The 22035-nt window shown below is 66.8% G+C and overlaps 2 protein-coding genes across 2 annotated transcripts; both read right to left on the bottom strand.

Annotated features, from left to right (window-relative positions):
• Positions 1 to 401: 401 nt before the first annotated feature.
• ARHGAP30 (Rho GTPase activating protein 30) lies at positions 402 to 8241 on the bottom strand. The gene is made up of 13 exons (XM_062597629.1): positions 8197 to 8241; positions 7534 to 7636; positions 5880 to 6024; positions 5662 to 5744; positions 5438 to 5545; positions 5191 to 5318; positions 4815 to 4983; positions 4091 to 4191; positions 3762 to 3839; positions 2976 to 3473; positions 2659 to 2873; positions 1058 to 2053; positions 402 to 958 (listed from the first exon to the last, which is right to left on the bottom strand). The coding sequence occupies exons 4-13, from the start codon at positions 5724 to 5726 to the stop codon at positions 545 to 547; spliced, it is 2772 nt and encodes a 923-aa protein (XP_062453613.1). The 5' UTR covers positions 5727 to 5744; positions 5880 to 6024; positions 7534 to 7636; positions 8197 to 8241; the 3' UTR covers positions 402 to 544.
• A 2356-nt stretch (positions 8242 to 10597) lies between these two features.
• NECTIN4 (nectin cell adhesion molecule 4) lies at positions 10598 to 21402 on the bottom strand. The gene is made up of 9 exons (XM_062597995.1): positions 21305 to 21402; positions 17139 to 17492; positions 15900 to 16190; positions 14632 to 14746; positions 13459 to 13622; positions 12501 to 12648; positions 12279 to 12357; positions 11709 to 11813; positions 10598 to 10885 (listed from the first exon to the last, which is right to left on the bottom strand). The coding sequence occupies exons 1-9, from the start codon at positions 21372 to 21374 to the stop codon at positions 10598 to 10600; spliced, it is 1614 nt and encodes a 537-aa protein (XP_062453979.1). The 5' UTR covers positions 21375 to 21402.
• Positions 21403 to 22035: the final 633 nt, after the last annotated feature.

Here is a 22035-nt window from a genome sequence, read left to right as displayed (position 1 = left end):
CCTGTCCCCACCGCCGCTCCCGCCCCCCGCCACCGTCTTGGGCAGGGCCGCCGCCATCTTGGCACCGGGCACGGCCTCCCTGCCCCTCCCTCCCCTCCCCTCCCGCGCGTCACCGACGCCATCTTAGTGCGTGCAGCCCCTGCCGGGCGCCATCTTAGACGGCGAAGCGCCGCACTTCCGCCCGGCGCCATCTTTGCTGGGGGCGACGCCATCTTTGAGAAGGGCAAGCCCCCCCCCCCCCGGCCATCACCCCATCCTGCCCGCAAAGCTCCTCACCGCTGTGGGGCCGGGGACTCGGCCGTGCCCCGGGGCCGCTGCCCCCTTCCTCCGGGGACCCCGGATCAAGCAGGGGGGAAACCACACACACGCACGAGGAACTGGACCCTAGTTTTTATTTGACCGCACAGCACCCCAAGTCTCTCAGCCTCGTGGCGGCCGCGGCTTCGCCGTGCCGCGCGGTCGTGTCCGGAGGGAAAGGAGGGCGCAGGAGGAAAACAGCGGCCCGGGCCCGGCATCCGAGTAGCGCTGCGCCGCGCCGGGCGCCTCAGCCCTCGCTGGGCGTCCCGCTGGCCCGCGCTCCCCGCCGAGCCGCCCCGACTTCCTCCGCTCCCGCCTGCGGCGGGCTCAGTCCGTCCTTCGCCTCCGGCTGGCGGGCGGCTGAGGCGGGAGCCTCGCCGGGCGGGTCGGGCCCCTCGGCGCAGCTGAGCGATTGCAGCAGCCGCTGGCCGGGCGGTTTCGCGGGGGCTCTGTGGAAAGGAAGAGGCTTGGAGGTGCTGGGCGGCTCCGGCGCCTCCTCGCCTCCGTAGGTCTGCATCCTCCTCACGGGCGTCCGCGCCGCGTGCCTCTCGGCGGCCAGGGCCACGGCGGCGTCGAAGGACACGCTGCCGCTGTTGCGCCACGCCGCTCGCCTCGCGGCCCGTCCGCTCCCCTCCGGGCACCCCGAGCCGCTGCGGCGCTTCTCCGGCGTCGCCCCCCAGCACGGCAGGTCGGGGCTGCCGGGCGCCACGGGGCCGGGCGGCTGCCGGAGCACGGCCGCCCCTGCGCCTTCGCCGTCCACCTCGCTCCCGGCCCGGGCGGCGCCGGCGGCCGGCGGCGTCTTGGGCTTCAGCGCCGGCGGGATCTTGGCGAACTGAGGCTTGGGTGGCACCACGGGCACGGACTTGGCTTGCTGCACCCTGACGGTGCGGGAGGCCAGGCGGACGGCGGCGCTGCCGTCGCGGCGCAGCACGGCCGCGGGCTCCGGGCGCGGGGCGGGCTCCGGGCGGCCTCGCGTCGGGACCTCCGGGAGAGCTTCCCGCAGCTCCGGAGCCGAGGCGGAGAGCGGGGAAGCGTCGGCGATGCTCTCCGCGACGGTGCCCTCCGCGCGCGCCGCGGAGCCGAGCGGAAACGTCTCCAGCCAGGTGGCTGGAGGGGACCTCTGCGATGGCCAGGCTTGAGCTTTGCCCGTCTCCAGCTCCTCTGCCGCGGGCGGACTGCAGCCAGCCCTGTCCTCTTCGACTTCCCCGTCTGGCGCATCGGGAAGCGGCCCTGCCTCTGCGCAGCCCAAGGCTTGTCCAGCTTCGTCTCCAGGGCCGCGTTCAGCGCTCGAGTCAGTTCTGCTCGGGACAGCGTTGCCATCCGGAGCCTTAAGCTCGCTGCCTCCTCCCTGTCCCTCCTCCTCCGGGGATTCGCCTGCGCCCCACTCTGCTGTCTCCCCGTGCAGACCTCCCGGATGCTCCCCGTCACCTCCAGCGTCCTCATCCGTGGGACGCAGCCCTGCCACGTCTGGTGTTGGGAAGGCGTCCTGCAACCCAGCAGTGCCGGTGGTCCCTGGTTCGGCAGGCGCAGGCAGCTCCACAGCCATCTCTTGGCCTGCCGGCTCTGCATGCAGCTCCAGCTCTGTGGCCAGTGGGCTGAGGTCATCGTGGGCGCTGAGGAACATGTCCTCGGAGTCGGTGTCCTTGGAGGAGTCCTCAGCGTCAGAGCCACTGGGAGCCATGAAGAACATCTCCTCATCCATGCACTCCTCGATGGACAAGTAGCTGGCAGGCTGCTCCACAGGAGACTCCCCTGGCTGGGCATGGGGACAGACAGGAGGGTGATGGCCACGTGGGCAGACCACCAGCCTCCACTGGGGCGCAAAGCCTGCCCTGAGCTCCAACCTCAGCCTGGACCTGAGATCCAGCACCACACTGGATCCCACTGGATGGGATCTGTGGCTCCCTATTCTGCCCTCTTCATCACTACCATCCTGCCATGTCCGTCGTCATCTCTGACCTCTCCATCACCACCATCTCGCCTTCTCCATCACCATCTTGTCCTCCACTGCCAACTCTGCACTCCCCATCACCACCTCTGTCCTCTCCATCACCATCCCATCCTCTATGTCACCATCCTGTTCTCTCCACTGCCACTTGCCCTCTCCATGATCATCCTGCCTTCTCCACCACCACCATCCTGCCCTCCCTGTTGCCACCTCTGCTCTGTCTGGCAGCATCCTGCCCTCTCTGTCATCACCTTGTCCTCTCCATCACCACTTTGCTGTCTCTGTCAGCATCCTGCCTCCTCTGTCACCACCCGACCACCGCCCTTCTCTATCCCAGGCATGGGAACAGCAGAGGTGACACGGTGCTCTAGCCAGCCCAGCCATGAAGTACTAGAACAGAGATTTCAGCTTACGTTCATGAACCCGCTTTCCATGCCATCCTCTATGGCTGGGAAGCTCTCCTCGTCCTCGAGGCCAGTGTCTCCAAGCAGGGACCGTGCCGCCGGCTCACCCTCACCAGCGTAGTCCAGCCATGAGTCCTGGTTGTCCAAGAAGGCAAAGGAATCCCGCAGCTCCAAGGAGAGCCGGGTTTCCTCCGCATCCTCAGGGCCATCTGCCTTCGCCTCCACTGCAGACAGAGAAGAGGGAAGGGTTGAGCGCAGCAGCCCATTGGGTGTTCTCACGTGCCGAGGTTCCTGCTCGGAGCAGACCCCATGTGGCCATGCCTCACCCGTGGGATTTTCCTGCGGCTTGGGTGCCTCGGGTTCCCTGACAGTGGCACAGGTGGATGCTGGAGGGCTGGCAGCGGGTTCCCTGAACTGGCCCAGCGCTGGGCACTCCAGCCCCCGAGTGAGGCGGGACAGGTTGGAAGTGATGTGGAAGGGGACGGTGACGGAGAAAGGGCCCGAGATGTGGACCCCCGCACACTTCTCGGCCCGGTTGCAGGCGGCCTTGGGTGAGCGGCCCGAAGCAGCCGCTCCCACCAGCGATGCCCGGCCTGGTTTGGGGGTGGTGGGCTCCGACTTGGTACTGCTCTCGCCCTCTGACTCCAGGCTCTGCGGCTCCTCCTTCGCCTTGAATTTCTCCTCCAGGCTCTCGTCCAGCTCCAGGAAACTCTTCTCCTGCGAGGGTGAGGAGCACGTGTCGAAGCTCTCCCGGCGCTGTGGTGGCTGCTTTATCGACCTCTTCTTGCTCAGCTGAGAGACATCTGAACCAAACGGGAACAAAACTTAGGGCCAAGAGACACCCAATACTCCTGGACCTTCCTGCACCTGGGGTCTGATTGCAGTCAGGAGATGCTATGGACCTGGAGGACTGGGGCAATGCTCTGTAGGTTGTGCCCATTTTGCTCTGGTCCCCATGGGAGGCCTTTGTTACCCTTAGGCCACTTGATGTGGCCATGACCACACGAAAGGGCTTCAGGAATGCAGATTAAGGTGGCTTTATACAGGCAGGGGTCTCTGCAGGAGGGAAAAAGTGGGTCCCCAGGGAGGGCTGTGCACCACATCCCACTTACCATCGCTGGCGAAAGGCATGGAGCTGAGTGAGTCCATGCTCTTGGCTGGCCTCAAGCTTATTTTACCGAATTTATCTTCTGGGAAAAGAGAGCAAAAGGGGAATAGGGATAAGTTGGTGGGCTAGCGGGGGTCCCGCAGTCATCATACGTGTGTCCCCAGCCTCCAGAGCATAGTGGAGGGCCCCAGGGGCTCTGTGAGCTGGAAACGTGGTGGGATTTGGCCATGCAGGGCCACCAGATGGACATGTGGGCACCAACCCAGGCTGCCCTCCAAGTAGCCATGAGTGATGGGACCCCCTGCCCTTCTCCAGGGGTCAGGAGCTCCCCACCTTTCTCCTCCGGCTTCACCAGCTTCCGCTTGGACTCATGGCTTGAACGGCCCAGGTTGAAGATCGACTTCCACTTCTTTGCCTTGAGGGAGCCCTTCCTTCTGCAGGGAGCAAGGACGTGAGGGCTCCGGCTGGCCACGTCCGGGCGCCCGGCTCGGCAGCACGCGTGTGCACGCGTGTGCATGGGCCAGAGTGGGGCTCCCGGGGCACGCAGCGCTGTCTGGGACGCTTTGGTCCCGGGGAGGGTTGTGTGGGTGCGAGTGTGCAAATGTGTGGGTGTGTAGGATTGAGCGTAGGAGCATGTGCACACGTATAAATGTGTGAGTGTGTGTATACGGTGGCTTGCATGAACGCAAGTGAGCATGTTTGTGAGCGCACGAGAGTACGATTACAGGCACGCGCGTGCAGCATGCGTGCGTGTGCAAATATGTACAATGCATGCTTAGGGTTACAGGCATGACCACGTGCGTGCACAAGCACGTGTGCACACAAGCACACACGCGCGCGCAGGCAGGTTGGAGAGCACACGCGCGCTGCGTTGCCCGTGTGGGGTCACGCACGCCAGCGCACGTGTGCGCGTGGCAGCGTGAGCACACCGTGCCCGGCGGGTCCCGTGGCCACGGGCTCCCCGGGGCAGATCCCACCGGGACGGGGGGCGTTCACAGAGGGGCCGCGCGCGGGCCGCGCTGGGTGACACCGGAGGGGCAGCGGAGGCGTCACGTACTTGTGGTCGCCGATCTCGATGATGGTGTGGTAGGGCCGGATCTGCGGTGGCCCGTCGCCCTGGTTCAGCACGGCGGGCACGTGGTAGGGCACCGGCTGGCCGTCGGGCAGGGGCACCGGCAGCCCCGCGCCGGGCAGCAGGGACCTCCGCAGGGCCTTTGGCTCGCTGCCTGGGTGCCACACACACACACGCGCGCGCACGCACGTGGGGTTAGGATGTCTCCAAGGAGATGCTCGCACACTCCGTGGTGCGAGGAGGAGCCCGGTGTGCCCATGGGGTCAGTGCCAGGCCCGCTGGCACTGAACCGCCCGTGCGGGCACCCGACGCCGGGCAGGGCCGACCCCCCTCCCCAGTTCATTGCCCACCAGGGCCGTACCGGAGAGAGGGGCGTCCCCGAAGAGCTGTTCCACGTGGGTGAGGATGAACTCCACCACGATGGACTGGACGCGCACCTCCATGAACGCCGCCGTGCCGTTGAACCCTGTGGCCTCGATGTCCTTCGACCTGGTGCAGCAGGACGGGGTGACTTAGCATCCCGCATCTGTCCAGGGTGCCGACGTCCCTGGGCCACCCTCTGCCCACCCCGCACAGCGCCCGGGGGGTCCTCAGGCCGCGGCGCTCACCGGAGCAGATTGGGGGCCCAGACTATGGCCAGGTTCCTCGCGTGCATGTTGGTCTGGCTGCTGTAGGACGCCATGTGCAGAAGGTGCCTCATGAGAAACTCCAGGGTCCTGCAGGCACCGGGGCAGGGAGGAGTGTGAGGGAGCAGTGGGGACACCAGGAGAGGCACGTGTGGGGCTGTCCCGTATGGCTGGGGCCATTCTGCCCCACAGAGCTCTGCCCCTACCTGTAATGCGGCGCTGGCAGCTCCTTCAACACCTCCTTGATCTTCACCAGGCGAGCCTCTTCCATCTGGATGGCCACAGCGTCCTGCCGGGGACAGGTATGGGACGATGGATGCCACCTCCCAGGGCCACCCAAGCTCCGACTTCCCACCCTGGAGAAGCGGGAGGACGGAGGGGTCTGAACCACAGCGGGGCTCGACGTGGCGCCAGTGGGACTCACGGCAAACTTGTCGTAGAGCTGGTAGGTGAGCAGCGGGTTGGGGAGCTCGCGGAAATAGGCCTTGCAGAGGGAGCTGACGCAGTGGATGTCCTGCAGGTAGACATCCTTGTGCAGGTCCGGGCAGCGGTCGCTGTCAAACTCTTGCCTGCAAGGGAGGCACGGGGTTTGCCAGGTCCTCGCGTCCCATGGGGGACACCCCAGGCCAGCTCAGGGCTGCGGGGTGGGATGAAGATGCCCGTCATGCCAGGCCATGGCGTGGTCCTGCTGGGCTGTCTCGTGTCCCCGGCAAGCCCCAAGTCCTGCTCCACCTTGGTGTCGCAAGGGTTTTCTCATGGATGGCGAGTTGTGCTGTGCCTGGGACATGTCCCTGGGATGTCCTCGAGCCCATGGAGAGCCGAGCCGTAGGGAGGGTGTCTAGGCACATCTCTCCCTGCCAGCGGGGGCTGGGGAACACATGGGGACCCCCACAAGGTGGCCCAACATGATCCTGGGGGCCTGATGTGGCCCTGATGGCCTGCACACGAGGTGGGTTCATCAGACAGGTCCTTTTGCAGTGTGACCAGGATGCTGGGGACAGGGGGATGCTGAGGACACTGATGGTTGTGGGGACACTGGGGATATTGGGGAAGCTGGGGATTTGGGGACACTGAGGATGCTGGGAATACAGGATACAAGGGCACTGGAGATGGGGACACAGGGGTACTGGGATGCTGGGGACACTGGGGGACCTTGAGGATGCAGAGGACACAGAGACACTGGGGATGCTGGGGATACTGGCAGTACAGGGAGGGACACAGATGATATGAGGTCCCTGAGGTTCTAAGGGACACTGGGGGCACCAGGGGCTCCCACCGAGATGGGAAACCTTGAGAGGAACGTGGAGGGATGAAGGGACGTTGGGGCTGAAGGGGAGAGACTGCACAAAAAGTCTCCGTCCTGTCCCTGTTTCCCTCCCACCTCGCCCCATCTCCCTCCTGCCTCCCTCGTGTCTCATCCCATCCCCATCTCATCCCGTGTCTCTGTCTCCTCCCATCCCCATCTCCCTCCCACCTTGTCCCATCTCCATCGTGTCCCTGTCTCCATCCTCACCCCATCCCATTCCCTTCTCCGTCCTGTTCGCCTCTTGCTCCCATCTCCAGCCCTTTTGGGCCCGTCTCCCTCTTGTCCCTGTCTCCCTCCTGTCTCCCTCCCACCCACATCCCCTCTCCATCTGCCTTCCATCTCTGTCCCATCTCCTTCTCACCTGCTTCCATCATTTTCCTCTCCCTCCCATCTTCCTCTCTTCTTGGCCCATCTCTGCCTCCTCCCACCTGGTCCCATCTCCATCCCACCCTTGACTCCCTCCAGTCTTCCTCCCATTGGTCCCTTTCCATCACCCTCCAGTGTCCCTCCTGTCCTGTCCTGCGGCCATCCCATCTCCATCTCCATCTCCATCTCCTTGTTGTCTCCGCCCCACCCGGTCCCTCCCCATCTGCATCTCCCTCCCATCACCTTTCCCACCTCCACGCCCTTGATCTGCATCTCCCTCCCCTCGCCTATTCCCACCTCTGCCTCCTCCCTGTCTCCATTGCCATCCCCTCTGGTCCTGTCTCCATCTCTGCCTTGCCTCCATCCATCCCCACCCTGTCCCATCCCTGCCCTGCCCTCCGCTCACCGCAGCCGCTGGATGTTGGAGGAGACGCCCGAGAGGCGATAGATGCCGTCCACCACCCCATGCTGCTCCACGAACTCGGTGCAGCTCCGCAGCACCTGGGGCACTGCGGCGACAGGCATGTCCTGGGCGGGGGGGCGAGGGGACATCCCAGCATCTCCCACCCTCACCCAAACCCTTCCTTGCTCCCACCCTGATTCCCACCGGCGCCCGCAAGCACCCGCGCTTGCTCCTGGCTGAGAGTCGCAGGAGGAGCCGGGCTCCTCCGCAACGTCCGTCTTCTTCTGGGTCCCGGCACCAGCCTGCTCCTGGGGCGCCGGGACGGAGAAGACACCGACACTGGGACCGGCCACCCGGTGCTGCTGGAGGCCACCCCGGAGATGCGTGGTCCCCGGGGAAGGGTGGAGGCCGGGACGTCCCTGCCCGGGGTGGGGACAGACGGATGGACGGATGCGGCACCTTGCTCAAGCGCCGGCGTTGCAACGTGAGTCACCCGCGGCGGCTCGCCTCCGGGGTGGCACCGGGCACCCGGCTCGCTTCCGGCCCGCCCGGCGTGGGCCGGATGGTGCCCACCGCGTCCCCTCCACCGTCACCGCGGCCGCCGCCACCGCCCCGAGCGCCGGCGAGGCCGAGCGGCGCCCGAGCCGGCGCCCGGCACCCGCTTACCGTCCTGGCCCGAGCGCTGGAGATGCTCGAGGAGGTCGCAGCCGAAAACCCGCTCCTTGGCGCCGCCGCCGGTGCCGCCGCCTTTGCGCCTCACCTTCTGCCGGGCTTTGAGAGCCAGCGACATGGGGGCGGCGGGCGGGCGCCCCGCGAGCCCCGGCGCCCCGCGGGCCCTGCCAGGCGGCTGCCGAGCGGAAGCGGCCCCAGGGAGAGGAAGTGCCGCGGCACCCGCGGGCCCTGACGTAGCCTCGAGGCCCCGTTGTGCCCCGCGGCGCGGCGGCAGGAAGGCGGCTCCCGCCTGCAAAGCCGCTTCCTGCTCCTCGGCGCCTCGAAACCGCAGCGCAGGGCGCGGGCGGCGCGCTCCGACACGCTTGCGCACGCTCCGACACGCTTGCGCACGCTCCGACACACTTGTGCATGCTCCGACATGCTTGTGCGTGGTCCACTGTGCTTGTGCACGCTTCAACATGCTTGCGCGTGCTTCGACATGCTTGCTCTGACATGCTTGCGCACTCTTCAACGCGCTTCAGGACGCGTCGACATTCTCGCGCACGCTTCGACATCCTTGTGCATGCTCCAACACGCTTGCGCACACTTCAATGTGCTTGTGCATGCTCTGACATGCTTGCGCACGCTTTGACATCCTTGTGCATGCTCTGACATGCTTGTACATGTTCCAACATACTTGCACACACTTTGACATGCTTGTGCATGCTTTGACATGTTTGTGCATGCTCCAACATACTTCTGCACGTCTCAACATGCTTGTGCATGCTCCAACATGCTTATGCATGCTTTGAAATGCTTGTGCATGCTTCAACATGGTTGTGGATGCTTTGACATGCTTGGGCACGCTTGAACACGATTGCACACTCTCCAACACGCTTGTGCATGGTGACATGCTTCAACATGCTTGCGCACGTCCGAACATGATTGCACACACTCCAACATGCTTGCCCATGCTTCAACACGCTTCTGCTTGCTCTGACACGCTTGTGCACATGCATCCCCTACGTGTGCACATACACACACGCACACGCAGGTGGGCACGCACCCAGCGCCGCTTCCACGCGGGCGGCCGTGCCCGTGCAAGGGCATCCTCGCACAAACACGCAGCGGGCCAGCGTGCACACACAGGCACGCACAGATCCTTGCACGCCTGCACACACCCAGCACAGCATCCATGCAGACCCCCGGGTGAGGTGGGGGAGAGGGCACCAGCAGGCGCTGCACGGAGCCCCGGGCCCGCGTGCACACGCTCGCACAGGCCCTCGCACGCCCGAGCACGCGCGCGAGTCTCGGCACACTCGTCACCCGGTCCCAGGGTCCCGCACGGGGATGTATTTACAAAACCAGCAGTGCGACGGGCCCCCCCCCGCCCCGTCCTATACACGTATGTACACGCGGGGGCTCTATGTACACCGGGTACACCCCCCGCCACCCCCGCAGCCTCCCGGGCGCCCGGCGGACGGGACACAGCCGCGCGGGGGGGGGGGGAGAAGGGGGACACGAGTGCCACCGAGCCGTGTCCCTCCCCCCCCATCCACCCTCCCCCAGCGCGGTCCGATCCGGAGTTCAAAGGCAGATTTGGGGGGACGGTAGCGGGTTGGGGGGGGGGGACTGCGTCCCCTGACAGCGCATCTGTCCTCAATGTCCCCTCCGGAGCGAGGTCCCTCGCTGGCGGCTCCGGGGTGCCGTTGTCACCTCCTACCCAGCACCGGTCCCCCTCCGAGCGGGTGCACGTCCGAGGCTGGTGCCAGCAGCCACGGTGGCATTCGGTGCCCGGAGCAGCATCTCCGGAGTGCAGGTTTGTCCCCAAGCACCTAGGGTGGCATTCGGGGCACCGGAGCCCCGTCCCAGAGCACAGCGCATGTCCCCAGCCTCGTGCCGACGCTCGGGGTGGCATTCGGGGCACCAGAGCCCCGTCCCGGAGCACGGCACACGTCCCCAGCCTCGTGCCGACGCTCGGGGTGGCATTCGGGGCACCGGAGCCCCGTCCCGGAGCACGGCGCATGTCCCCAGCCTCGTGCCGACACTCGGGGTGGCATTCGGGGCACCGGAGCCCCGTCCCGGAGCACGTCCCCAGCCTCGTGCCGACGCTCGGGGTGGCATTTGGGGCACCGGAGCCCCGTCCCGGAGCACGGCACACGTCCCCAGCCTCGTGCCGACGCTCGGGGTGGCATTCGGGGCACCGGAGCCCCGCGCCAGGTGTCCATGCCAACCCCACAGGCGGGCAGAGAGGGGAGCCCAGGAGGAAAGAGCGGGGTGGGGGACAACGGGGGGGCAGGTGATCCCCTCACCCTGCCGTCCCCCCACCGCTGCCACCACCGCCCCCTGCCATGTCCTGCGTGCCGTGCCGTGCCGTGCCGTGCCGTGCCATGCCGTGCCGTGGCGGCCACCGCGCTCACACCAGGTGCCCGCGGCCGTTGATGTAGATGCCGTTGGTGGTGGGTTTGGCCTGGAGCATGCCGTTCTCCTGCACGAAGTGGGTCATGGCCTGCTTGATGGGGTTGTCGCCGCCGTCGCCGCCGCCGCCGCCGCCGTCCTCTTCCTCCTCCTCCTCCTCCTCCTCCTCCTTCGGCGCCTTGCCCCGCGGGGCGGGCAGCAGCGGAGCCGCGGGCACCTCCGTCTGCGTCTCGATCTCCCGCACCGTCGAGAGCGTCGAGTAGCTGCGTCCCTCGGCTTCCTCGCTCTGCAGGCGCCGGCAGTGAGGACGGGGTGTCCCCCCCACCCACCTCGCCGCCGAGGGACCCCCCCCCCCGCTCCCCCCAACGCCCCACATCGGCAAGCCAGGCGTGGCGCCGCTGCACCTAAGGGTGGCACGCAGCTCGGTGCCCGCGGGTGCAAACGCTCGCGCGCAAAAGGGGCTTGCGGGCGCGCAGGGGCGTCGGAGCGCTGAAAGGCGGGTGGCACACGTGCCAGGGGGATTTACACACGTGCAAGGGGGATTGTGCATGCCGGAAGGAGGTTTGCACACGTGCAAGGGGATTGGCACGTGCAGAAGGGGTTTGCATGCTGGAGGGAGGTTGCGCACGTGCAAGAGGATTGGCACGTGCAGAAGAGGTTTGCACGCTAGAAGGAGGTTTGCATACATGCAAGGGAGTTGGCACGTGCAGAAGGGGTTTGCACGCTGGAGGGAGGTTTACACACGCGCAAGGGGGATTGTGCACGCTGAAAGGACATTTGCACACATGGAAGGGGGGTTGGCACAGGCAGAAGGGGTTTGCACCCTGAAAGGAGCTTTGCACACATGGAAAGGGGTTGGCACACGTGCAAGGCGGATTGCGCACGCTGGAAGGAGCTTTGCACATGCACCAGGGCGTTGGCACGTGCAGAAGGCGTTTGCACGCCGGAAGGGGGTCGGCACACGCGCAAGGGCGGTTTGCACATGCGCGAGAGCGGCAGAGAAAGGGGCCAGAAGCCGGCCGGCCGGCGGGTGGGCGGGTGCGCGGCGCGAGCACCCGGCGGATGGGCTGGCGGGCAGGTGGGTGCCCACGGCGCGCCCACGCTCTCACCATGGCGGAGCAGATGCTGGTGCCGCGCAGGCTGTCCCCGCGCAGGCTGTCCCCGCGCAGGCTGCCCTGCCGGCTCTCGGCGCGCAGCTGCAGCGTCTCCTCCAGCTGCAAGAGCCGCCGTGAGCAACGCGCGGCGCCGGGCACGGGCACCCAGCGACGCCCCGGGGTGGGGGTGGGGGGGCATTTGGCGCAGCGGTAGGTTCAACCCCTCTTGCTGCAGCACCCCAAAGGGTCCCACCAGGCGGGGACCCTCAGCACCCCACGGTGACACCCCAATGCCCTGCACACCCCGCTACCAGCTCCCCAGGCACCCCGTTTGCCCCCTCCAGCACCCCAGGCACCCCAATGCTAATGACCCCAATGCCCAGCCTCTGCCCATGCCCCCATTGCACCCTCCTACCCAGCACCCACAGCCCAGCCCCCCGGCGCACCCCATTGCCCAGCCCCCCCTTTAGCACCCCAATATGCAGCACCCCATGCACCCAGATACCCAACATTCATTGGGCACCCCAATCCCCAAGCCTCCTCGGGCACCCCGGTCTGCAGCACCCCCGGGTCCCGTGTGCCCACCTGGGTGCGCGTGTCGGTGCTGTGGCTGGAGTGCAGGCGCCGGATGGAGTTCTCCCGGGTCAGCGTCAGCTCCTCCTCGCTGCGGGCACAGCGGCAGCAGCCCTGAGAGCGGGCAGAAGGGCCCCCACCCATACCACCTCCCATCCCCAGCACCCACCAGGGCCACCCTCCCACCCCCCGGGCACCCGCACCTCCCTCCCTGTGCCCCTACCCGGCTCTTACTACTTCTCAGAGATGCGCTTGGTCTTGCGCTTGTGGTAGAGGGCCATGACGATGATGACGATGACAAGGACGCAGAGCAGGACGGCGGCGACGACACCCACCACCACCACCGAGGCCGAGACCAGGTCCACCTGGCGCACCTCATTATCTGCGCGGACACCCCATGAGATGGGCCCAGACACACGGAGCGATGGGTGGAGGGAGAGGGATGGAGAGATGTGGCAGAGGGTGGAAGGATGAGTAGATGGGTGGAAGGATGAGTAGATGGGTGGATGGATGAGTAGATGGGTGAGTAATGGATGGATGGATGAGTAGATGGATGAGTGCGTGGATGAGTAGATGGTTGGGTTGGTGGGTACATGGATGAACAGAAAAATGAATGGATGAAAGGACAGACAAGTGGACGGACAGAGAGAAGTGGCGGGGTGGATGGATGGATGAGGAGCCGGCTGGACAGATGAATGGACATGGCTGCATGGATGGATGATGAACAAACAGATGGAAAGACAGGTGGAAGGATGGTGAAAAGTGAGAGGGGACAGATGGATGGATGGCTGGATGGATGGACAGGCCGATGGGTGGATGGATGAGTGGGTGGATGGATGGACAGACAAGTGGACAGACAGGTGGGTTGACATGCAGAAGACTGGGGAGGAAGAGAAGATAGTGAGGAGAAAGCAGAGGATGGACGGACCGACGGACAGATGGGCAAAGTGCCTGCGAAGGGATGGAAGGATGGATGGAGAGAAGCGGCAGGAAGGACGGATAGAGGGGCAGGGAGAGAAGAGCCCGGGGACAGACGCACGGACAGGAGGGTGGAAGTGGCAGAGACCCTCCAAATCCCTCCGCATGGCCCCCAGCCCGGACGCCAAACCCCGGGCTCCCCGGGTGCCATCCGGGTGTCCCGGACGCCAAACCCCGGGCTCCCCGGGTGCCCGCCGGGGTCCCCGGCACCCACCTGCGGCTCTGCTCCTTACGCTGACGTTGGCGCGGGCCTCCTTGGCGGCGACGCCGTTGGCGATGCGGCACACGTAGTCCCCGGCGTCGGCCACCTCGAGGGGCCGCTGGAAGACGAGCGTGTCCCCCTTCGCCCGCACGCCGGCGGGCAGCGGGGCGTCGAGCCTGCGGCGCGGGGCGACACCATGAAGCCCGTCCCCTCCCGCTGCCACTGGCACCGCGGCGTGCCCGGGCAGGCGCCGAGAGCAGAGCGCCGGCGCGGTTCCCACAGTGCCCGGGCAGCTGCCGCCGTGCCCCAGCCCGCGGCCGCCCGGGACTTGCCCGGGCATGGCGCCGCTCGCCGCCCCATGGGCTCCTCGGCGCGGGCACGGGCAGGGCCACGGGCACGGGCCACGGAGGTGGGCATAGGGCGGATGGCATGACGGGGACATGGACACATGGGGACACAGCAGGGCCACGGAGGTGGGCACAGGGCAGATGGTATGACGGGGACACGGACGCACTGGGACACAGCAGGGCCACGGAGGTGGGCACAGGGCGGATGGCATGACGGGGACACGGACACATGGGGACACAGCAGGGACATGCAAGTGGACACAGGGCAGATGGCATGACAGGGACACGGATGCACTGGGACACAGCAGGGACACGGAGGTGGGCACAGGGCAGATGGTATGACGGGGACACGGACGCACTGGGACACAGCAGGGACACGGAGGTGGGCACAGGGCGGATGGCATGACGGGGACACGGATGCACGGGGACACAGCAGGGACACGGAGGTGGGCACAGGGCAGATGGCATGACGGGGACACGGACACACGGGGACACGGGCCATGGAGGTGGGCACAGGGCGGATGGCATGACAGGGACATGGATGCACGGGGACACGGCAGGGACACGGAGGTGGGCACAGGGCAGATGGCATGACGGGGACACAGACGCACTGGGACACAGCAGGGACACAGAGGTGGGCACAGGGCGGATGGCATGACGGGGACACGGACGCACGGGGACACGGCAGGGACACGGACGCGCAGGCAGGTTACGCAGCACGGCAGGGACACTGCCGCGCACCAGGACACCCGGGTCCCGTCTCGCTGCGCCCATGGTGACACCCGCCCACCTCCTCCTCGGCGCCGCACCCCGTCCCGGCACACCCGCGCGTCCTCACCGTGTCCAGTTGTAGGTGGGCGGGGGGTTGCCGTCACCCAGGCAGGTCAGCGTGGCGCCCTCCATCCCCTCCTGCCAGTTCTCCGTGTGCCCCAGCACCGAGGCATCCGAGAGGTCTGGGGACAAGGGGACCGTGAGGGCACGGGGAGGGGACAAGGGCCACCACCATCCCCCATGCCACCGCAGCCCAGCAAGGCCCCGCTGCCCCCCCCCCGATGTCCCCCAAGTCCCTCCAGGTGCCCCCCATGCCCGTCATGTCTTCCATGTCCCTCAAGTCCCCTCAAGTTTCTGCATGGCCACCGTCTTCCACGTCCCTCCCATGTCCCTCCATGTCCACCATGTCCCCCAGTCCCCCATGCCCCTTCATGCCTCCATGCCCCACATCCCCATGTCCCTCCATGTCCCCAAAGTCCCCCCTCATCCCTTTTGCCCCTCCATGTCCCCATGTCTCCTCACGTCACCTGTCCCTCCAGACCCCCCAAGTCCCGTGTCCCTCCATGTACCACGTCTTCACGTATCCCAAGTCCCCCTTTGTCCCACAGCCCTCCAAGCACCCTGATAGCCTGGTGCCCCCCAAGCCCTCACGCCCCCAACTGCCCTGGTGCCCCTCGTGTCTCTCCGTGCCCCCCCAAATCCCCCATGTCCTCCAGTGCTCTGCTGCCCCTTATGTCCTCCATGCCCCCCAGTGCCCTGCTGTTCCCCAAGCCCCCAACACCCTCCATGTCCCTCCATGCTTGTGTCCTCCACACCCCGCCATGTGCTTCCATGTCCTTTATATCCCTCCATGCACCCCATGTCCCTCATGTCCCTCCACGTCCCCCCAGTGCCCTGGTGCTCCCTATGTCCCTCATACCCCCCAGTGCCCTGGTGTTCCCCAAGGCCCCCACATCCTCCATGTCTCTCCATGGCCATGTCCCTCCACACCCCCCAAGTCCCTGAGGCCCTCCATGTCCTTCCATGACCCCAATGTCTCTCCATGCCCATGTCCTCCACGTCCCTCCATGCCCCCCTAGGTTTCCCACCTCCTCCATGTCCCTCCATGTCCATGTCCTCCATCTCCTCCACGTCCTTCCATGCTCATGTCCTCCATGTCCCCAACGTCCCTCCATGCCCATGTCCTCCACCTCCTCCACGTCCCTCCATGCTCATGTCCTCCATGTCCCCAATGTCCCTCCATGCCCATGTCCTCCATCCCCTCCATGTCCCTCCATGCCCCCACGTCTCCCCATTGCCCTGGTGCCCCGCCGCATCCCCGCCGCCGGGCCGCACAGGCGACGCTGAGCAGGTGGGTGATCCTCTTCTCGTGGTTCAGGCCGGGGTGGGCGACGACGCAGGTGAGGCTCTGGCCGTTCATGCTGCGCCCGGGCACCAGGAAGAACTTGCTGGTGACGGAGGCGGAGCGGGCGTGCGTGGCGCGGTGCACGGCCTCGGTGCCCCGCACCGCCGTCTCCCAGCGCACCGTGGGCGCCGGGTTGCCCTCCGCCGTACACGAGGCCGCCAGCGTCTGGCCCTGGCCCTCCTCCAGCGGCGGCCCCACGTTCAGGATGGGCAGCGGCGGCACTGGGGCGGGCGGCCGTGTCAGACGCTGCCCGCGACTGGTGCCCAGGGCTCCTCACCCACTGCCCCGTGCCCTGGTCCCAGTCCTTGGTGCCCAGGTCCCACTGCTCAGTGCCAAGGTCCCACTGCCCGGTGACAAGGTCCCACTGCCCAGTCCTTGGTGCCCAGGTCCCACTGCTCAGGTCCTGGTGCCCAGGTCCCACTGCCCGGTGCCCAGGCCCCAATCCCTGGTGCCCAGGTCCCACTGCCCAATCCTTGGTGCCCAGGTTCCACTGCCTAGTGCCCAGGTCCCAGTCCTTGGTGTCCAGGTCCCACTGCCCAGGTCCTGGTGCCCAGTCCTTGGTGCCCAGCTCCCACTGCCCAGTGCCCAGCTCCCACTGCCCGGTCCTTGGTACCCAGCTCCCAGTGCCCAGCTCCCACTGCCCGGTGCCCATGTCCTGGCCCCTAGTCCTTGGTGCCCAGGTCCCACTGCCCAGTGCCCAGGTCCCACTGTCCGGTCCTTGGTGCCCAGCTCCCAGTGCCCAGCTCCCACTGCCCGGTGCCCAGGTCCTGGTGCCTAGTCCTTGGTGCCCAGCTCCCACTGCCCGGTGCCCAGGTCCCACTGCCCGGTCCTTGGTGCCCAGCTCCCAGTCCCTGGTGCCCACTGCCCGGTGCCCATGTCCTGGCCCCGAGTCCTTGGTGCCCAGCTCCCACTGCCCAGTGCCCAGGTCTCAGTGCCCGGTCCCTGGTGCTCACTGCCCAGGGCCGCTTGCCCAGTCTTTGGTTCTTGATGCCCGGGTCCCAGCGCCCAGTCCCTGGTGCCCACAGCCCGGCACCCATGACCTGAAACCCGCAGCTCCACGCCCAGCGCCCACCGCCCTGTGGCCATCACCCCACGCTCAGTCCTCCTTGCCCCGTGCCCAGTCCCCACCGCCCCGTGCCCGCTCCCAGCGCCCGCCGGCGGGCACTCACCCAGCACCTTGAGGGTGAGGCGCCCCTCGAAGCTGCCCAGGGGGAAGGTGATGAGGCGGCACTCGTAGTCGCCCTCGTCGCCCTGCACGGCGTTCTTGAGGACGATGGCGCCGTCCTCCAGGGCGCCGGGCGCCCGCCGCAGCACCCGCCCCGCGTAGGGCTCCTGCACGTGCTCGCCGTGCTCCAGGTTGAGCACGGCCACCTCGGCGCCGTGCCCGCCGGGGCCCTGCTTCAGCCACGTCACCTGCACCACCTTCTCGTCCTCCTGCGCCCGGTAGCGGCACGGCAGCACCACGTCCTGGCCCAGCACCGCCGTCACGCTGCGCTCCACCTCCACCACGCCCGAGCGGCAGCCTGCGGGCAGCCAGGGTGGCAGCGGCGCCCGCGTCCTCCCCGCGCGCTCCCACGGCCCGCGCAAACATGCACGCGTGCTTGGGCACGCTCGTGCACGCTTTGGCATGCTTGGGCAAGCTTGCACGCGCTTGGGCACTCTCAAACACCCATGCATGCTTGGGCACGCTCGTGCACACTTTGGCATGCTTGGACACGCTTGCACGCGCTTGGGCACTCTCAAACACCCATGCATGCTTGGGCACACTCGGGCACGCTTTGGCATGCTTGGGCACACTTGGGCACTCAAAAACATCCATGCATGATTGGGTACGCTTGTGCATGTTTTGGCATGCTCATGCACGCTTGAGCATGTCTGCACACGCTTGGGCACTCTCAAAAACATCCATGCATGCTTGGGCACACTTGTGCATGTTTTGGCATGCTTGTGCATGCTTACGCATGCTTGCACATGCTTGGGCAGTTGCAAGCATCCATGCATGCTTGGGCACGCTTGTTCATGATTTGGCATGCTTGTGCACGCTTGCACATATTTGGGCACTCTCAAAAACATCCATGCATGCTTCGGCACGCTCGTGCATGCTTTGGCATGCTCGTGCACACTTGGGCATGCTTGCACATTCCTTGGCACTCTCAACATTCTCGACATTCTTGCACACTTTGGCATGTTCATGCACACATGCACACTCTCAAACATCCATGCATGCTTGGGCACACTTGTACACGCTTTGGCATGCTCATGCACGCTTTGGCACGCTTGCACATTCCTTGGCACTCTCAAACATCCATGTATGCTTGGGCACGCTCTTGCATGCTTTGGCATGCTCATGTACCCATGCACACTCTCAAACATCCATGCATTCTTTGGCATGCTCATGCACACTTGGGCAGGCTTGCACATGCTTGTGCATGCTCACAAACATCCATGCATGCTTTGGCATGCTCATGCATGATTGCACACATGCGCACTCTCAAACATCTGTGCATGCTTTGGCGTGCTCATGCATGCTTGGGCACATTTGCACACGCTTGGGCACTTTCAAACATCCATGCATGCTTGGGCATGCTTTGGCATGCCTTGGCATGCTCATGCACACTTGGGCAAACTCACACACACTTGTGTACGCTCACAAACATCTATTCATGCTTTGGCACGCTCATGCACACTTGGGCACACTCACGCACATCCATGCATAGTTTGGCATGCTCGTGCATACTTGGACCCGCTCACACAAATCCCTGCACACTCAAGCACGCTCACATTTGTGTCAGCATGGTCATGCACACTTGGGCACACTTACTCTTGGGTGTGCTTGCACATGTTCATGTACGCTCATACATGATTGGGCAAACTCGGGCATGCTCACGCATGCTTGGGCACACTCACACACACTTGGGCATAGGTGGGCACACTCAGACATACGCAATCTTGCGCTTATCATACACACTTGGGTATTCTCACACGCACTTGTGCACATTCACATGCATTTGCAAGCACTCCTGTATGCCTGCACACGCACCTAGGTTTTTGTGCACACTTATGCACGCCCACACATGCTCGAACGTGCTCATACATACGTGCACGTTTGCGTTCACACGCACAGGCACACTCGTATGCGCTCAAGCCCACTTTCCGGTGCACGTGTGTCCACACACACCTTTGCACGCTTGCACGCCTCCATATAGGGTGCTCGCACACTTGCACATATGCTCACACGTCACCCGTCTCCAGAGGCGCACGCTCCTGTGCACGGGGACGCTCACCGCCCCCCCCTCCGGACCCCGGGAACGGCCCGATCCCCCAAGGAGCGTCAAGGGGCCCAGGCGTCCGGGGTTGGGAGCGGATGGGGGGGGGGGGGAATCCGCCAGGCGCGGGCGGGTTAAGGGCAGGGCCGGGGCACCCTGCCGAGCCGGTCGGCCCGGCTGCAGCCCGCGCCGCCGCCGCTGCCACCGCCGCCGGGAACGCGCCCGCCTGCGGCGAAGCGCCCGGGCCGGAGAGGCCAGCTAAACCGGCCCGCTCGGATGCCGGGGCCCTGCCGCGGCTTGCGAGGGATCCACTCCCCTGCGCCGCCGCCTCCCACGGCCCGCCCGGCTCCAGCACCCCGGGGTGCTCCGAGCAGCCGGAGCGCTGGGCACCGGCTTGGGGCCGCTGCTCCCCCCCCCACCACCACCACCTCCGCAGCGGTTTACCCTTAACTCTGCCCCTCGGCCGGAAATCGGCCGGCGCGGGGCATCCGGGCACCCCGAATCGGGGGCGACTCCGGGGGCAGGGGCAGAACGGGGCCGGAAACCGGCCCGACCGGCCGCGCGCGCCCGTCGCCGCCGTCTCCCTGCCTCAGTTTCCCCTCCGCGCCGCTCACACGCACCGGATTTCCTCCCGTTACACGTCCAGGCGCTCGCACGCGCGGGTGCCCCCCCCCCACCCCTGCTCTGGCACGCGTGCACACACGTGCCCTCTCTCCCTTGCACACGCATGTGCGCTCCCGCATGCACGCTCACACGTCCTCCCTCTCCCTTGCACACGCGTGTGCACGTACACTCCTGCGAGCGTGCGTGCACGCTCACACGTCCCCCCTCTCCTTTGCACACGCAGGCGGTTCCCCCCCTCGCCACCATGCAGCGCCAGCGGCACCCACCCGACCGGTCGGGGTGCCGGGGCGGGTGCAGGCCTGACGCCAGGGGATGGGCACGGCACCCCGCGGCCCCCCACCCCAGTCGCGTCACGGTGGGACCCGCGGTTGTGTGTGTGTGTGTGTGTGCGTGTATGTGGGGGGGGTTGCACCCCGCTCCCGTGACGTCACCCACTGCCCTGGGGCTGTTCCCACGGGGCCCTGGACGCCTGGGTCCGTCAGCCGTCATCGTTTCCCCTCCCCCCCACACCCCTGCCACCAGTTGGCTCCAGCCCCTGCAGCCCCCCCAGTATGTAAGGGGAAACTGAGGCACGGTGGGGGTGGGGCTCATCCCCTCCCCGGCACCCCTGGGTGCAGCGCCCAGGAGGGAGCCCAGGCGTCCGGGATCTTCTGCCAGCCCTGTCCCTGCCCCTCCAGTGGTGCCTTCCCCCCAACCAGGGCTGTCCTGTCCCCACACTGTCCCTCTGCCCAAATGTCCCCCCCACCAGTCCTGCCCCCCCCCGTGTCCCCAGCCATGTCCCCACCATGTCCCCAGAGGGACCAGCCCCGTCCCCCCAGTGTCCCCCGCTCTGTGTCCCCCTCAGCGCCCCTCTCCCGAGGCTGAGGAAGGAGGACGTGGGCCGGGGTCCTGGCGTGCCCCACGGGGACACACACACACACACACACACACACACACAGGTGCCTGTGCGCACACGCGGGCACACCCGCACTCAAGCATAGGCACCTGCACACGCACACCCCCCACGCACGGGGTGTGCACACGCGCACACACACACACACACACCCCGGGGGCATCCGGCCCACTCACACGCGCACACCCATGCACGCTGGCACACACACCCAAGCACACTCATGCACACACACACACGCACGCACACCTGCACAGCCACCCATGCACACCGGCACGCACGGGCGCCGCTGCGCGCAGGTACACGCACACGCTAAAGTGCGCACACGCGCAGGTGCACACACCTGTGCGCGCACACACATGTGCATCCCCCCCACCCCCGCCCGGATGCCTGGGCCCCCGCTCCGCCTCCCCGGGTCCCGGTGCCCCAGCGCCAGCGGGGCCGGGGCCTCCCAGTTGCTCCCTGCTCTGGGTTGCCCAGCCCAGGGGCAGCCGGGACCGAGCCGGGGCCGGGACCGGGGCCGGGACAGGGACCGGGACCGGGACCGGGGTCTTACCGGTGGCAGCGAGGAGGAGGAGGAGGAGGAGGCAGCAGGGCGTCCCGGGCCGCATCCCGCGGGGGGCCATGCGGGCACCTGCGGGCTCACGGCGCTGCTCGGCTCCCGGCCAGCACCATCCGGGCCGAACGGAGCCGAACCGGGTCGGGTCGGGCCGGGCCGAACCGAGCCGAACCGGGTCGGGCCGGGCCGGGCCTGGCCGAACCGAGCCGGACCGGGCCGGACCGAACCGAGCCGAACCGGGTCGGACCGGATCGAACCGAGCCGAGCCGAACCGGGCCGCTCCGGGCCGAACCGGGCCGTGCGCGGCGAAGGGGCCGGTGCTTCGCGGCTGAGCCGGGACGGGACGGGGCGGGGCGGGGCCGGGGTGGCGGGGGCGGGGCCCGAGGGCGGGGCCTGGGGTGGTGGGGCGGGGCCTCAGGGGCGGGGTCGGGCGGGGCGGACCGGTCCGGCAGGTTGGGGCAGGGGCGGGGCCTCGGGCGGGGCCTTAAAAGGGCAAGAGCTCCCGACGCGAAGGGTGGGGCCCACCTGGGAACAGCCTTCTCCCCCACGCCCTCCTCAGGGGTCGTCCCCCCTGCCGGTGCTCCCTGGCACCCTATCACCCTCCATTTGGGGGGAGCTACCCCATCCTTGCCCAGACGGGGGCGGGGCACCAATTTGGGGGTGGAGGGGGGCACATGATGCCCAGGCAGAGAAACAGAACAACCACGGGGGTCCCGAAATCCCCCCGG

The sequence above is a fragment of the Rhea pennata genome, chromosome 31 (genome assembly GCF_028389875.1).
Source record: "Rhea pennata isolate bPtePen1 chromosome 31, bPtePen1.pri, whole genome shotgun sequence".
NCBI lineage: Eukaryota > Metazoa > Chordata > Aves > Rheiformes > Rheidae > Rhea > Rhea pennata.
This window is presented reverse-complemented; position numbering and strand designations above follow the sequence as displayed.